This window comes from Melanerpes formicivorus, unplaced genomic scaffold (genome assembly GCF_026170545.1).
Source record: "Melanerpes formicivorus ecotype bairdi unplaced genomic scaffold, bMelFor1.0.p_v2 SCAF_157, whole genome shotgun sequence".
NCBI lineage: Eukaryota > Metazoa > Chordata > Aves > Piciformes > Picidae > Melanerpes > Melanerpes formicivorus.
Window position 1 is genome coordinate 711,595 of NW_027142509.1, and position 17,605 is coordinate 729,199.

General features: G+C 47.0%; 1 protein-coding gene across 1 annotated transcript in view; it reads left to right on the forward strand.

The window, feature by feature from the left end:
- Positions 1 to 17,605, forward strand: part of LOC137457021 (potassium voltage-gated channel subfamily H member 1-like) — a 53,874-nt gene that overhangs the window by 20,110 nt on the left and 16,159 nt on the right. Inside the window, exons 2-3 of the mRNA XM_068168770.1 lie at positions 2,416 to 2,539; positions 2,792 to 2,898. Coding sequence (XP_068024871.1) covers positions 2,416 to 2,539; positions 2,792 to 2,898 — 231 coding nt within the window. The remainder of the gene's footprint in view (positions 1 to 2,415; positions 2,540 to 2,791; positions 2,899 to 17,605) is intronic.

A 17,605-nucleotide genomic window follows, 5' to 3' on the forward strand; every position in this document is an offset into this window, starting at 1 on the left:
CTTTGTAGGAAGGGGTAAAAGATGTGTATTGTTTCTGGAACAAAGTGCTTCAAGCAAGCAAAACCCGTGGTATTTAAAGGAGGTTGTGAGAAACAGAGCAGTTAAAATGTCCTGCAGTTATATTACTGGTGTATTTCATTCTAAAGAGTGCATAAAGATGCACTTAATTATGCTCATGGGGTTGGGCAATGGATTTAGATAGCTACAGGAATGTTTTATTTAAACCCACTTGAAGTTCACACTGGGACAAAGGATTTTGAAAGGGCAAGATAAAATAAACAACACTCATTGTATTTAACAGGTAAAATGTCTTGTGTGTGTCTCCTGTTTGCAGGAAGCATGACAGCTGTGTGTGACTGAGCAGCTGTGGGCTGTAGATCCTGAGAAGTAGATGGGGTAGTGGTCTCCCTTAAAGGTTCTCCTTAAATATTATAGAATAGAATAGAATAGAATAGAATAGAATAGAATAGAATAGAATAGAATGGAATGGAATGGAATAGAATAGAATAGAATAGACCAGGTTGGAAGAAACCTTCAAGATCATCATGTCCAACCCATCAACCAATCCAACACCACCTAAACAACTAACCCATGGCACCAAGCACCCCATCAAGTCTCCTCCTAAACACCTCCAATGATGGTGACTCCACCACCTCCCCAGGCAGCCCATTCCAAAGGGCAATCACTCTCTCTGTGTAGAATTTCTTATGAATGTGTCTTAATCTCCTGTGGGTGTGTAGCCTTTCTGTCAAAAGCTAGGTGGTCTCAGCAGCTTTGAAAGGAGTCCCCATCTTCTGCCTGCAAATGCCCAAGCAGTGGCGCTGCTGTCTCCTTTGGTACAGGTATAGTTAGTTGCCTGCACAACAGCCAAAGCAGCAGGGAAAAACAAGGTTCTGGGACCAGTATTGAGTATGGGAAGGGAGATGTGAATCTCTCAGTTTTTCTGTTCCTAATGGAAACTCCTCCTGGCTTGTAGAGCAAAAGTCCTGTGTCCAGTTCTGGGCCCCTCAGTTTAGGAAAGATGTTGAAGGTGTCCAGAGAAGGTCAACAAAGCTGGGGAGGGGTTTGGAGCACAGCTCTGTGAGGAGAGGCTGAGGGAGCTGGGCTTGTTTAGCCTGGAGAAGAGGAGGCTCAGGGGAGACCTTCTTGCTCCATACAGCTACCTGAAGGGAGGGTGTAGCCAGGTGGGAATTGGTCTCTTCTCCCAGGCAACCAGCAACAGAACAAGAGGACACAGTCTCAAGCTGTGCCAGGAGAAGTTTAGACTGGATGCTAGGAAGAAGTTCTTCACAGAAAGAGTAATTGCCCATTGGAATGTGCTGCCCAGGGAGGTGGTGGAGTCACCATCACTGGAGGTGTTTAGGGAGAGACTGGATGGGGTTCTTGGTGCCATGGTTTAGTTGATCAGATGGTGTTGGGTGATAGGTTGGACTGGATGATCTCAAAGGTCTCTTCCAACCTGGTCTGGTCTATTCTATTCTATTCTATTCTATTCTATTCTATTCTATTCTATTCTATTCTATTCTATTCTATTCTATTCTATTCAAATTTGTTAGTTCTTTCTGCTGGTGTAAGTACTAACCCTAGTTGTGTGGTGTCTGTTTTGAAGTGCTGTTCTTTACGTGTCACACAAGAACTGTTGGAGCTTGTATGGCCATCAGTGAAGACAATATTGAGAGGAGCCACTGTGTCTACATTCAGAGAGGAGAAATATCACTCATGATGCTTTGTGTGTGTGTGTGTAAGAGGCTTCATATTCAAACTGAGTGTCATGGTGGATTGGTGCGTGTGGCAGAGAGGGGAAGAGTTTGGTGAACCTGTCATCAGTTGAGATGAATTTTCTTGCTTAACTCTCCTGTGTGTTAACCCACCCTCCTGAGCTGTGCATAAGTAATTAATTAATTACTTCTTAAAACAGGAATTTACTTAAAACTGACAATCATTCTGTTGACTGCTGTGGGAATATTATCTGGGGAAAGCTGTGTAGGGACCGAAGCAGTCAAACTCCTGGCCAAGCTGTCAGCCCATGGCTTGGACAGGAGCACACTGCATTGGATTAGGAACTGGCTGGAGGTCCAAGCCCAGAGAGTGGTGGTGAATGGTGCCACATCCAGCTGGCAGCCAGGCACCAGTGGTGTGCCCCAGGGATCAGTGCTGGGCCCTGTGCTCTAACATCTTCATTGATGATCTGGATGAGGGCATTGAGTCCATCATCAGTAAATTTGCTGACAACACCAAGCTGGGGGCAGGAGTTGATCTGCTGGAGGGTAGAGAGGCTCTGCAGAGGGACCTTGCCAGGCTGGACAGATGGGCAGAGTCCAAGGGCATGAGATTTAATTAGGTCCTGAAATGAATATTTCCTCCAGTGCAACCATACCCTTACCTGATGTCTAACTGATGTGCTCTCTCAAACAGATACTAATTTTGTCTTGGGTAATGCCCAGATAGTGGATTGGCCCATTGTCTACAGCAATGATGGATTTTGCAAGCTCTCAGGATATCACAGAGCAGAAGTTATGCAAAAAAGCAGCACCTGCAGGTATTTGAAAACGGATTTCTCTTTCTTTGTTGTTCAACAGCTTGTAGTGTTGTGCTTGCTGCTCCAGGAGAAAAGTCATCTGTTTATTCCAATTTTGCCTGCTGTCTCCTGGGGCTGCAGCTGTCAAACATGCTTTCCAGGTGAAATAAAATCAAAGATGAGCTCTTTCTAAAGAGGCCCTTTCCATGTTGTAAACAAATGGCTTTGCCTCCTTCTCCAGTGTCTGAGTTGACTTTCTCCCTCTGTTTGCAGTTTTATGTATGGGGAGCTGACAGACAAAGAGACAATCGACAAGGTCCGGCAAACCTTTGAGAACTATGAGATGAACTCCTTCGAAATCTTGATGTACAAGAAGAACAGTAAGTAGTTTGCTTAGCTGGTTCATTAATAAAGGTGTGTCAAGTTGCTTTAAATTGGTGTGGAAACTGCAAGGCTGGCAGCCTGGAGGACCGTGCTTCATCGATGACTGAAGCAGCCCCAGTTCTAGTGGCTGATCCACCAGGCAGAAATGAGAACATTGGAGATGAAGAACAACTCAGGGAGGCAGGATAAGCTCTCTAATGTGTTCTGACATCTAGAGCAATTTGTGTGTGATGTTTTAAGACAACACTGAAGATTCCCTCAGCAGTGGTAACACACAGGCTAGGTTTGTGCAAAGGGTTTCTGTTACAGGCAATGTACCTTTTCAGTTCTTAAAGGCAGTATGTACATGTAGTTTCAGAAGAAAAAGAACCCACCTTTTCTTTTAGAAGCTGAACTAATTTTGATGTTTTCAGATGAAACTGTTTTTTGGTCTGGACAAAAATGTCTTGAATGAGATATGGCTAGATGTGAGGAGGAGGTTCTTCACCATGAGAGTGGTGAAACCCTGGAATGGGTTGTCCAGGGAGGTGGTCGAGGCCCCGTCCCTGGAGGTGTTTATGCCCAGGCTGGATGAGGCTCTGGCCAGGCTGATGTAGTGTGGGGTGTCCCTGCCCATGGCAGGGGCGTTGGAACTAGATGATCCTTGTGGTCCCTTCCAACCCTGACTGATACTGTGATACTATGACTGTTTTTCCTAGGCGTTTCAGTGTGTCTGCAGCTGCTCACATCAGCAGAAACTTGCCCACGACTTGTTGCCCCATCTAGTGTAGACTATGTCATGGCACAGTTATTTTCATTTATTTGCTGTCACCTGAAGTGTAAATATGCTGAGATAGGATAGGATAGATTAGGATAGGATAGGATAGGATAGGATAGGATAGGATAGGATAGGATAGGATAGGATAGGGTAGGATAGGATGGAATAGGATAGAATGGGATAGGATAGGATAGGATGGAATGGAATAGGATAGGATAGGATAGGATAGGATAGGATAGGATAGGATAGGATAGGATAGGATAGGATAGGATAGGATAGGATAGGATAGGGTAGATTAGGGTAGGATAGAATAGGGTAGGATAGAACAGAATAGGATAGAACAGAACAGAACAGATCAGAACAGAACAGAACAGAATAGAATAGAGTAGAATAGAATAGAATAGAATAGAATAGAATAGAATAGAATAGAATAGAATAGAATAGAATAGAATAGAATAGAATAGAATAAGCCAGGTTGGAAAAGACCTTTGAGATCATCGAGTCCAACCTATCACCCACCACCATCTAATCAATCTAATCTTCACCCAGGCCAAATATTAAGATGAAAGTTCACATTATGTAACTTATTTTGCTCATAACAGTTATACTTCCTGTGTCCAGTTCTGCCCCCTCAGTTTAGGAAGGAGGTTGACTTGCTGGAACGAGTCCAGAGAAGGGCAACAAAGCTGGGGAGGGGTTTGGAGCACAGCCCTGTGAGGAGGGACTGAGGGAGCTGGGGTTGCTTATCCTGGAGAAGAGGAGGCTCACAGGAGACCTTCTTGCTGTTTTCAACTCCCTGAAGGGAGGTTGTAGCCAGGTGGGGGTTGGTCTCTTCTCCCAGGCAACCAGCACCAGAATAAGAGGACAGAGTCTCAAGCTGCACCAGGGGAGGTTTAGGCTGGAGGTTAGGAGGAAGTTCTTCCCAGAAAGAGAGATTGGCCACTGGGATGTGCTGCCCAGGGAGGTGGTGGAGTCACCATCCCTGGAGGTGTTTAGGAAGAGACTTGATGGGGTGCTTGGTGCCATGGTTTAGTTGGTTAGATGGTGTTGGATGATAGGTTGGATTCAATGATTTCAAAGGTCTTTTCCAACCTGATTAATTCTGTTCTGCTCAGGACACCAAAACAGTGCATATTAAGTTTGCATTAGATGATAACTGAAGAAATGACCAGTGTTCTGGGAAAGGTTATCCAATCTCTCTCTGTGTGTGAACCATTGGTGTTTCTGTTGAAATGACTACCTTGTGCTGATGGAGTTTGATGAGAGAACCACAGGCACCTTTCACAAAAGCTAACAGATAATCCTTGTATGCTGGTAGTGAGCTGAAGCTGTGTGGAGATCCTTGTTTTGTACCAGAATTAATCTGTTCTTCTAAGAAGTGGTGGACCCCAAGTACATGGAATTGATTTTTGTTATCTTTTAGAGAGATTAAAATTTTGGAGAGTTTTTTTGCTTTACCTCTCTTCTAGTCTTTTTATTCTCTTTTTAGGCTGTACAGAGCATCCTGACCTCTGACACAATGCCATTGCTCTGGGCTCTTCTGCAGCACAGCTTTGCTGGTCCAACTCATTTGGAAAGCTATATGTGTTATCTCTATGACCTTGCTTTGTCCTTCTTTCTTTCCAGTGTTACCAGCCTCCAATGTTTAGCAATTTCTTAAAGGTGATGTCTGTTCCTAGCTCAGTTTGAGGCCATAAGGACCATATACAGCTCATGCCAATGTATCCAAAGCCAAATAAATAAGCTGCAGTCATGGGATCTAGGAGGGTTTGGAATTCTCTCTTAGTTAACGGTGATTTGGCACCAAGGGGCTATGCAGCTACACTTTTGCCATTGCTGCAGCATATGGCCACGGCCTGTAGTAGGGCCTGGGGCCTCTCTGTCTTGTATGCAGAAATAAACCAAGGTAACTGTGGAATGAGGAATGTTTCCTGCCTTACTGTTCACTTCCCTGAGGAGAGGCAGCCTAGAACAAAGTCCAGCTGTGCAGAAGCTGGGTTGTGTGACATGCCAGAAAGCAGATCTGTGATGATTCTGTGTGCACAGAGGGTCACAGGCATGGGAAAAAGGAAAGCACAGAGCTAGCTTTTAAGTTTAACAAAACACAGTGCTCTTATTTTTGTTAGATTCATGGCTTCAGAGGTACATTAGCTACTGTTACAGAGACTGACCAGCACTAGAGAATTGTAACTGAAAACAGCAAGAAGGGGACATGCTGGAGACTTCTCTCAGAATAAACCAGATCATAGAAAACCATTGCCTTGGTCACAGCACCCTGACTGCTAAGTGGTCATGCCTTTGTGGTCTTCTGACCTCTGCCTGCAGCTATTGGTGCCTGCCTTCTTGTCAGTGAGCAGGGTACATTGCAACCTACTCTGAAGATTTTGGAAAGGACCCTGAATCTTTTCTTGTCTTATTTTTCTGCTTTTTGTTTCCATTTTTGCCTCTCTGTTCTTCCCTCATTCTAGTTTTCTTCTTCAAACTAGCCAATAAAGGAGATAGAATAGAATAGAATAGAATAGAATAGAATAGAATAGAATAGAATAGAATAGAATAGAATAGAATAGATGAGGTTGGAAGAGACCTTCAAGATCATCGCGTCCAGCCTATCATCCAACACCACCTAAACAACTAACCCATGGCACCAAGCACCCCATCAAGTCTTCTCTTGAACACCTCCTGTGATGGTGACTCCACCACCTCCCTGGGCAGCCCATTCCAATGGGCAATCACTCTCTCTGTATAGAACTTCTTCCTAATCTCCAGCATAAATCTCCCCTGGTGCAGCCTGAGACTGTGTCCTCTTGCTCTGGTGCTGTCTGCCTGGGAGAAGAGACCAACCTCTGCCTGTCTACAACCTCCCTTAAAGTAGCTGTAGAGAGCAATAAGGTCACCCCTGAGTCTCCTCCTCTCCAGGCTAAGCAACCCCAGCTCCCTCAGCCTCTCCTCACAGGGCTGTGCTCCAAGCCCCTCACCAAATCTGTTGCCCTTCTCTGGACTCGTTCCAGCAAGTCAACCTCCTTCCTAAACTGAGGGGCCCAGAACTGGACACAGGACTCAAGGTGTGGCCTAACCAGTGCAGAGTACAGGGCACAATGACCTTCCTGTTCCTGCTAGCCACACTGTTCCTGATGCAGGCCAGGATGCCATTGGCCCTCCTGGCTGCCTGGGCACACTGCAGGGTCATGTTCAGCCTACCATCAACCAGTACCCCCAGGTCCCGCTCTGCCTGGCTGCTCTCCTGCCGCTCTGACCCCAGCCTGTAGCACTGCATGGGGTTGTTGTGGCCAATGTGCAGAACCTGGCACTTGGATGTGTTCAATCTCCTGCCCTTGGACTCTGCCCAGCTGTCCAGCCTGTCGAGGTCCTTCTGGAGAGCCTCTTGACCCTCTAACAGATCAACTCCTGCCCCCAGCTTGGTGTCATATGCAAATTTACTGATGATGGACTCAATCCCCTCATTCAGATCATCAATAAAGATGTTAAAGATCTGATCCTTGGGGCACACCACTGGTGCCTGGCTGCCAGCTGGCTGTGGCACCATTCACCACCACTCTCTGGGCTCAGCCTCCAGCCAGTTCCCAACCCAGCTCAGAGTGCTGCTGTCCAAGCCAGGGGCTGACAGCTTGGTCAGCAGTTTGCTATGGGGGGACAGTGTCAAAGGCCTTGCTGAAGTCCAGGCAGACTACATCCACAGGCCTCCCCACATCCACCAGGCAGTCACCTGAGCATAGAAGGAGATCAGGTTGGTCAGGCAGGACCTGCCCTTCCTAAATCCATGCTGGCTGGGCCTGATCCCTTGGCCATGCTGTAAGTGCTGTGTGATTGCACTCAAGATGACCTGCCCCATAATTCTGCCTGGCACTGAGGTCAGGCTGGCAGGCCTGGAGGTTGCAGGTTCCAAGTTCTTTATTATATTATAGTTTCTACCTCTTTATACCTCACTGGCACAAATATTGCTGTGATGCTAAATCCCATATAAAAACCTCTAATGCCATCCCTAATCCTGCAACCACTGCTTAAGCCTAAGAGCACAGCAGCTTGGCATTTTTAATGCATGGAGTTATACCAACATATAAAATCCACGTGAAGAATGAAGTAGAGAAGTGAGGGACTTTTTCCAAGTCTTGGCATTAAATAACAACAGGCCCCAGGACACAGACATTCTGAAAATGCAGTTGTGCACAGAGCAGTTCAGGGCAACTGAAGCTTCCTCAGGTATTTGGGACAGTCTACATCCACAGGCCTCCCCACATCCACCAGGCAGTCACCTGATCATAGAAGGAGATCAGGTTGGTGAGGCAGGACCTGCCCTTCCTAAATCCACGCTGGCTGGGCCTGATCCCTTGGCCATCCTGTAAGTGCTGTGTGATTGCACTCAGGATGACCTGTTCCATGATCTTGCCTGGCACTGAGGTCAGGCTGACAGGCCTATAATTCCCTGGCTCATCCAACCTGCCCTTCTTGTGGATGGGCACCACACTGGCCAGCTTCCAGTCTTCTGGGATCTCTCCAGTGAGCCAGGACTGCTGAAAAATGATGGAGAGCGGCTTGGCCAGCTCATCTGCCAGCTCCCTCAGCACCCTAGGATGAATCCCATCTGGTCCCATGGACTTGTGGGGATCCAAGTGGCTGAGGAGAGTTCCAACTATCTGCTCATGGAACATAGGGAAACTGTGCAGCTCCCTGGCTCCTTCTGCCAGCTCTGCAGGCCAGCTGTCTGGAAGACATTCGGTCCTGCTAGTAAAAATTGAGGCAAAGCAGGTGTTAAGTACCTTTGCCTTTTCCTCATCCTTTGTTACAACGTTCCCCTCCGTGTCCACCAAGGAGTGGAGGTTGTCTCTGCCCTTCTTCTTGCTATTGATGTAGGAAATAGTCTTTTGTTGTTGTTTTTCTTCACCTGTCCACTCCCTCCTTATAAAAAACCCTGTAATGATAAATGCAAGTGTTGCTTCCATTTTTGTATTGTTCTATAACTGGTATATTTTCCACATTTGATGTACTTCCATCTGTTTTAACAATAACCTTTAAGGGGAAAGAAGAGGATAAGCAGGAGTTTCAAGTTCACTATGTTGTTGTTAGTGGAAGTCAGTCTTCATCTTGTATCTTTATGAGCAGCAGTCATGTTTCTGATTCTCTGAGTAGCAGTTATGTCCTGATTTTACACTAAATGTGTCAACAATACACCGAGACATTTAATACTGCTACTAGAAGTGACAGGCTTTTTGTTTTCACGTGGCACTCTCTGTGGTGCTGACCCAGTGCTAGTATTTACTTGAGTGCCTGAGAAGAATAGAATAGAATAGAATAGAATAGAATAGAATAGAATAGAATAGAATAGAATAGACCAGACCAGGTTGGAAGAGACTTTCAAGATCATCGTGTCCAACCTATCATCCAACACCACCCAACCAACTAAACCATGGCACCAAGCACCCTGTCAAGTCTCCCCCTGAACATCTCCAATGATGGTGACTCCACCACCTCCCCAGGCAGCACATTCCAATGGGCAATCACTCTCGCTGTGTAAAAATTCCTCCTGGCCTCCAGCCTGAACCTCCTCTGGTGAAGCCTGAGACTGCCTGGGAGAAGAAACCAACCTCTGCCTGTCTGCAACCTCCCTTCAGGTAGTTGTAGACAGCAATAAGGTCACCCCTGAGTCTCCTCCATGCTAAGCAACCCGAGCTCCCTCAGCCTCTCCTCACAGGGCTGTGTTCCAAACCCTTCACCAACTTTGTTGCCCTTCTCTGGACACCTTCCAGCAAGTCAACCTCCTTCCTAAACTGAGGGGCCCAGAACTGGACACAGGACTCAAGGTGTGGCCTAACCAGTGCAGTGTACAGGGGCAGAATGACCTCCCTGCTCCTCCCCATCCAGAAATTGGTAGGTACAGTATATTCCAGCTTCCTAACAATTCACAATATCAACTCTAGAAACAACATAGGCTGTAGTATTCCAAATAGTGATACAGTTTTTTTGCCTTCATTATGTTTGCATTTGCAGTTGCCATTTCTATGCTGGCCTCTTTCTCTGTCCACCACTCCAATAAAAAGTGACTAGCCTCTGTCTTTTCAGAACTTCTAGTTAAGGTGCTGTGGAGATTTGATGGTTTCTTGGGCTAGGCTCTTGATCACTTAGCAGAGATGTGATGATTGCTGTTCTTTTCTGGAAGAGCTGCTTTCTAGAAATGCAGGGGTCCTGCAGAAAAATGGGGAAGAATTGGAGCAAGCAGCTGCACAGCCACCACATGTTTATCATGGTCCTGGACTCAGCACTGGTTAGGCCACACCTGGAGTCCTGTGTCCAGTTCTGGATCCCTCAGTTTAGGAAAGATGTTGAGTTGATGGAATGTGTCCAGAGAAGGGCAATGAGGTTGGGGAGAGGTCTTGAGCACAAGCCCTGTGAGGAGAGGCTGAGGGAGCTGGGCTTGCTTAGCCTGGAGAAGAGGAGGCTCAGAGGAGACCGAGGTGAGGAGAAAGTGCTTCACACAGAGAGTTGTTAGCCATTGGAATGTGCTGCCCAGGGAGGTGGTGGAGTCACCATCCCTGGAGGTGTTCAAAAAGGGACTGAACATGGCACTTGAAGCCATGGTTTAATTAGTCATGAGGTGTTGGGTGACAGGTTGGACTTGATGATCTCTGAGGTCTTTTCCAACCTTATTGATTCTATGATCATTGTTGCTCTGATGCCATCCTGTTGCATTCAGTGAAGATTTGTGGTCACACCTCTAATGAGACCAAGTGGAAGCTGGACTGATAAAAAGACAACAGATGGGTTGACATTAATTTCATGTGAGAGCTTCAGTTCCATTGTTTGATTAGATGTGAGTGTCCAGTGATGCTGGAAGTATTGTTTATTTTTATACTGGAAAATCAAACCATTGCTAATTCTTACTGAAATAAGTGGAGCTATGTTAACTTATACCAAGGAAAGATGTGCTGGAATGGAATGGAATGGAATGGAATGAACCAGGCTGGAAAAGACCTTTGACATCATCTATTGGAAAATATTTTATGTCTGATCCTAGTCAGCAGTGCTGGGCCCTGTGCTCTTTATCTTCTTTATTGATGATCTGGATGAGGGCATTGAGTCCATCATCAGTAAATTTGCAGATGACACCAAGCTGGGGGCAGGAGTTGATCTGCTGGAGGGTGGAGAGGCTCTGCAGAGGGACCTCGACAGGCTGGACAGATGGGCAGAGGCCAAGGGCAGGAGATTGAACACATCCAAGTGCCAGGTTCTGCACATTGGCCACAACAACCCCATGCAGTGCTACAGGCTGGGGTCAGAGTGGCTGGAGAGCAGCCAGGTAGAGAGGGACCTGGGGGTGCTGGTTGATGGTAGGCTGAACATGAGCCTGCAGTATGCCCAGGCAGCCAGGAGGGCCAATGGCATCCTGGCCTGCATGAGGAACAGTGTGGCCAGCAGGAGCAGGGAGGTCATTCTGCCCCTGCACACTGCACTGGTTAGGCCACACCTCAAGTCCTGTGTCCAGTTCTGGGCCCCTCGGTTTAGGAAGGAGGTTGACTTGCTGGAACGAGTCCAGAGAAGAGCAACAGAGTTGGTGAGGGGCTTGGAACACAGCCCTGTGAGGAGAGGCTGAGGGAGCTGGGGTTGCTTAGCCTGGAGAAGAGGAGACTCAGAGGTGACCTTATTGCTGTCTACAACTACCTGAAGAGGCAGAGGTTGGTCTCTTCTCCCAGGCAGTCAAAACCTGAACAAGAGGACACAGTCTCAGCCTGCACCAGGGGAGGTTCAGTCTGGAGATCAGGAGGAAGTTTTACACAGAGAGAGAGTGATTGCCCATTGGAATGGGCTGCCCGAGGAGGTGGTGGAGTCACCGTCTCTGGAGGTGTTCAGGAGGAGACTTGACAGGGTGCTTGGTGCCATGGGTTAATTGGTTGGGTGGTGTTGGATGATAGGCCAATGGCATCGTGGCCTGCATTAGGAATAGTGTGGCCAGCAGGAGCAGGGAGGTCATTGTGCCCCTGTACTCTGCTTTGGTTAGGCCACACCTTGAGTCCTGTGTCCAGTTCTGGGCCCCTCAATTTAAGAAGGACACTGAGACACCTGAAGGTGTCCAGAGAAGGGCAACAAGGCTGGGGAGAGGCCTTGAGCACAGCCCTGTGAGGAGAGGCTGAGGGAGCTGGGGTTGTTTAGCCTGGAGAAGAGGAGGCTCAGGGGTGACCTCATTGCTCTCTACAACTACCTGAAGGGAGGTTGTAGCCAGGTAGGGGTTGGTCTCTTCTCCCAGGCAACCAGCATCAGAACAAGAGGACACAGTCTCAAGCTGTGCCAGGGGAAGTTTAGGCTGGAGGTGAGGAGAAAGTTCTTCACTGAGAGAGTCATTCATCATTGGAATGTGCTGCCCAGGGAGGTGGTGGAGTCCCCATCCCTGGAGGTGTTCAAGAGGGGATTGGATGTGGCACTTGGTGCCATGGTCTAGTCATGAGGTCTGTGGTGACAGGTTGGACTTGATGATCCTCGAGGTCTCTTCCAACCTTGGTGACACTGTGATACTGTGATACAATGCATGTAGAGTTTTGAAGAGCCTTCAAGTCTTCTGATCAGACATTCCCATAGCAGTGCTGCAGGGAGTTGTTGATGGTTGATTTTCTTCCCCCTCAGAGTTTTCTACAGGTGGGTCTGGTACAATGGCAGCATCCTGAGGGGTTAGCCGTAGGTAATTAATTTGCACACTGCCAAGTGATTGGGGTCAGCAGTGTCTTTTGGTTTAGTCCCTAAGGCTGGGCTCCGCTTTCAGTTTGTGCTGGGTTTCACTCCTGCTGTTTTATGGAGGCTTGCATGTTTAGTCAAGGTAATACCATGGATGTATGTATGGGGTCTGGGCTTTGTTTTCCTGGCTTTTTATTTCTTTTTTTTAACAAACACACCATGTGCACACAATGCATTAAGAGGCTTTTAGATGTCAGAGAATATCAAATAAGGCCAAAGCAGTGGTTTAGCAGATTCTGCTTGCACTTACCTTTGGGAGCAGTGCTTTCTACAGAGATCAAAATGTAGACAAGCAACTCCATCCTAATTTATAGAGGGGAAAATTCATTTCAGGGTGGTCAACCTGTGGTTGCCCACTCCCAGGGAGAATTTACCATAATTGTGATTGGTTAAAACCAATTATCTTGGTGTGTGCTGTGCCTCTTTACTCAACCAAATGGTTGCACAGGAGCAGAAGCAGGAAAGAATGAGGGGTTTTTGAGAAAGGTGTTATGTATCCTCCTGAGCCTCCAGTTGAAACTTAGCTCCCTATTTGTCAAGCAGCGTGCACACCTGCTTCTTGTCCCTATGAAGTCTATCTGCATGAATTCAGCTACCTTCATCAAGGTCAAATCTAAGTAGTTTTGATTCATAAACCTCATCATTCCCACTGATCTTGTCAACTTCAAATACATTGCCAAGCAAGTCTCAAGCTGCGCCAGGGGAGGTTTAGACTCGAGGTGAGGAGGAAGTTCTTCACCGAGCGAGTCATTCGTCATTGGAACAGGTTGCCCAGGGAGGTGGTTGAGTCATCGACCCTGGAGGCGTTCAAGGGGAGATTGGACGTGGCACTTGGTGCCATGGTCTAGTCATGGGGTCTGTGTTGATAGGTTGGACTTGATGATCCTCGAGGTCCTTTCCAACCTAAGCAATACTGTGATACTGTGATACTGTGATACCTGCTGCTGTCTCCTCAAATATGTACTGAAGAGTAAGGCTTACCAGTAGTAATCCTCAAATACTTTTTCTGAGGTAGATGGAAAGAAGCTGTCAAAGCTCCCTGATGTCTTCCCCATCCTTATACTTACTTTCTCTCCTTCAGAGAACTCAGAATTAGGTAAACCATATCAGTGCTGCTGCAGTACAAGGTTGTGTGGTCCCACTGTGTTGTTTCAGTGTCCTGGGATACCCCTTATGCGAGGTGATACCATCATTGGGGACTGAAATCGACTTTCCTTATCCTAGCATGCCAAGAGCTGGCCTTTAGAAGCATTAGCTGCCAAAACATAGCAGCACCACATGTGGAAGACGTGAAGGTAATGGCTTTTAAAGTGCTGGAAATGCATTGTAAGGTCTGTTAGTACTGGCACAGAGTGGTGAGCTACACACTGTGTTGGTTTGTTCTCATTCAGTGCACACTCTGCTAGAAGGCAGAGTTTATAGAAAGACTTTTGCTCCTTGTCTTGCATGATCAAATGTCACAGGCTCCTCTGTGCTCCTAGTTGAAATCTCTGTGGATATATTGATTTACCTAACTTTTTCCAGTCACATCTCATCAGCTGGCTTGCCAATTGGGCAAACTATTCAGTCCGTGTGGGATAGAAACAATTTCATACTGAGTGCTGGGGCATTGGAGAAACCCCAAATGGGATAACTCTAATGGCCAACCCTGCTGTATATGTAACTGAAGTCCTGCTGTCTGCATCACTGCTTGTAGCAATTGGTGGAGAGGCAGCACATGCTTCTATCCTTTTCATTTTCATGCTGCTCAATGGCATGAGATTGAACACATCCAAGTGCTGGGTTCTGCATGTTGGCCACAGCAACCCCAGGCAGTGCTGCAGGCTGGGGTCAGAGTGGCTGGAGAGCAGCCAGGCAGAGAGGGACCTGAGAGTACTGGTTGACAGTAGGCTGAACATGAGCCAGCAGTGTGCCCAGGCAGCCAGGAGGGCCAATGGCATCCTGGCCTGTATCAGGAACAGTGTGGCCAGCAGGAGCAGGGAGGTCATTCTGCCCCTGTACACTGCACTGGTTAGGCCACACCTTGAGTCCTGTGTCCAGTTCTGGGCCCCTCAGTTTAGGAAGGAGGTTGACTTGCTGGAACGAGTCCAGAGAAGGACAACAAAGTTGGTGAGGGGTTTGGAACACAGCCCTGTGAGGAGAGGCTGAGGGAGCTGGGGTTGCTCAGCCTGGAGAGGAGGAGACTCAGGGGTGACCTTCTTGCTCTCTACAACTACCTTAAGGAAGGTTGTAGATAGGCAGAGGTTGGTCTCTTCTCCCAGGCAACCAGCACCAGAACAAGAGGACACAGTCTCAGGCTGCACCAGGGGAAGTTTAGGCTGGAGGTTAGAAGGAAGTTTTACACAGAGAGAGAGTGATTGCCCATTGGAATGTGCTGCCTGGGGAGGTGGTGGGGTCGACATCACAGGAGGTGTTCAGGAGGAGACTTGATGGGGTGCTTGGTGCCATGGGTTAGTTGATTAGATGGTATTGGATGATAGGCTGGACACGATCTTGAAGGTCTCTTCCAACCTGGTTTATTATTGTATTCTATTCTATTCTATTCTATTCTATTCTATTCTATTCTATTCTATTCTATTCTATTCTATTCTATTCTATTCTATTCTATTCTATTCTATTCTATTCTATTCTATTCTCTTCACCTTCAAGGCAGTACCTGTCTGATGACCACTTGGGACACTATCAAGTAATGCAGAGATTGTGCTGCTTTGAGGAAACCTACCCCATTCAGTGAGGGCAGTGAAGATGTCAACTAAATTGTCAAGCCATGGGGCTCGTAACTGTGCTTATACACAATGGCTGTTTTCTTTTGTGGGAAGAAAGCATTGCCGTTTTGTTTAAACAATGCTCTGTGGAGTTTGGAAATGCAGCTGTCCTCTCTGCTCAAATGCTTCAAGGGATGGGGGTAAGGGCATACTTAGACAGCAATTTTGATTTTTATTATAGCCTTTCCTTTTTGTTGACAGGAGGCAGATGGGAAATTAAAAGGTGTGGGGGCATTTACTGTGTAGTAGCCTGGAGAATGCTTGGGGCTCGAATCATAGCTCTGCAAATCGTGTCGCCTTTAAGGCAAGGCTGTAAATACTGTGCTCAGGCCTGTGAAGACTCTTAAGAGCTGCATCTGTTAATTCTGGAATGAGCTGCATAATTTGGGTACCATGAGGCAGGCTGGTCCTATGGCTACTCTCAGAAGTTCATTGTAGATGTTCATTTCGTCCCAGATGTTCACACTTCTCTGCTGGCTTTGAAGTGACATTCCCTTTTCTAGCAGGGTTGCTTCTATGCCATTAGACAAACTTTGGATTCTTTCACTGTTGATTCCAAACCTAACAGAAGCCAATGTGGCTCATGAGTGTTTACTTCTTTGTTTGTGCATTGGCATTGGCATTGAACTTCACCAGTGAGAGAGCTTGCCAGGACAGAGCACAAAATGTAAATGGAAGTGGATATATTGTTGGAAACAGCAGTAAACAGTTCCTGCGTGTCTGTACGTCAGTGCAGGCTGGGGGCATATGGGAAAGCTACTCTTGTTTTGCTGGGAGAGTTCTGAAATATGCTGCAGTTTCCATGCCTGGATAACCCATAGGCTGAAACTGAAAAGTCACATTTTGGCCTTGTGTGTGGTTCTCACCAGTAGTGATTGTCTGGCTGAGCAGGGACATCCGCTTTGACACCAGGAGTATGAGAGCTGTCTCTCGGAGGTTGCAATTCTGGTTTCCGACCTGATTTATAAGTGGTTTATACTTAGAGCTTTCCTGTTTAATAGTTAAATAAACTGTTTAATGTTTAAAAAATAGAATTCTTCTGATAATTAAACCAGTATGGAGGAAAAAAGCCCAGCAGAGCCATGTCCTGGTGGAGCCTTTCAGTGCGTTCCCACAGTTCAGACCCCAGTTCTGCTACGAACGAGCTGCTGGTTGCAGAGCACGATGGAAAGCTCATGTAGCCCAGCACTGTGAGCACTCACCTCATGACTGCATTTTTTTCTTATCCACTTGTTTTCTGTTGACAGAAGAGACTGACAGGATGGTGGGGAGCACACTGCAGGGAAAAATATCTGGGAAGCAGATACAGGGGCCTGGAAAAATGTTCAGTCTGCTTATTTCTGCTGTTGCTGTGTTAGTCTGCAGATACAGACCTGGAGGATGATTTACACAGACCATGAGTGCCACCTTGATTTTGTGTTCTGCCCTGGAATACACCCTCTTTGTGGCACTCTGACACTGGATATTGTAAGGGTACCCAAATAGTGACAGTGATCACCTAGGTTTAGCTATCAAAGATGTCTGGCTCTTTCTCATTGCCTGTGGGGCACATCACTGAGAGCTACACTTGGTTCTAGGTAAAGCAGCATTTTGTTTTCCTTTTTGCTATAAATAATGCAGCATAGGAGTGGGAGTCAAGGGAGTCAGGAAGTAAGAACCCTGCTGATGTAAGCTTCTTGCCTGGCAGCAACCTACATTCAGAGCATTAGAAAAAAATCTGGCAACAACATACCACAAGATAATCATCAAGAGAAGATGATAGCATTCATCTGACAGATAGCCAGAATAAGAGGGTGAATTGCAGCCCTTCTGTGATGTGTACAGCATATTCAAAATCAGGGTAATATGTTTTCATAGCTCTGAGAAACACAGATGAAGCTGAGTCTGTAATTCAGCCTCAGTTCAGTGAAGGTCAATATGAGCATCCCATAGCAGAAGGGTTGTAGCTTGAAGGAGCAAAACAATACAAGGTGTTTTTGGGGAGGATGGGAAAAAATCCCTAATCAAAAAAAGCAAGTACTTGGAGATCATAGAATCACAGTATCAGTCAGAGTAGGAAGGGACCACAAGGATCATCTAGTTCCAACCCCCCTGCCATGGGCAGGGACATTACACAGTAGATCAGCCTGGCCAGAGCCTCATCCAGCCTGGGCTTAAACACCTCCAGGGACAGGGCCTCAACCACCTCCCTGGACAACCCATTCCAGAGCTTCACCACCCTCATGGGGAAGAACTTCCTCCTCACCTCCAGCCTCAATCTCCCCACCTCCAGCTTCATTCCATTCCCCCTAGTCCTATCACTGCCTGAGATCCTGAGCAGTCCCTCCCCAGCCTTCTTGTAGCCCCCTTCAGATACTGGGAGGCCACAATGAGGTCACCTCAGAGCCTTCTCTTCTGCAGACTGAACAGCCCCAACTCCTTCAGTCTGTCCTCATAGGAGAGGTG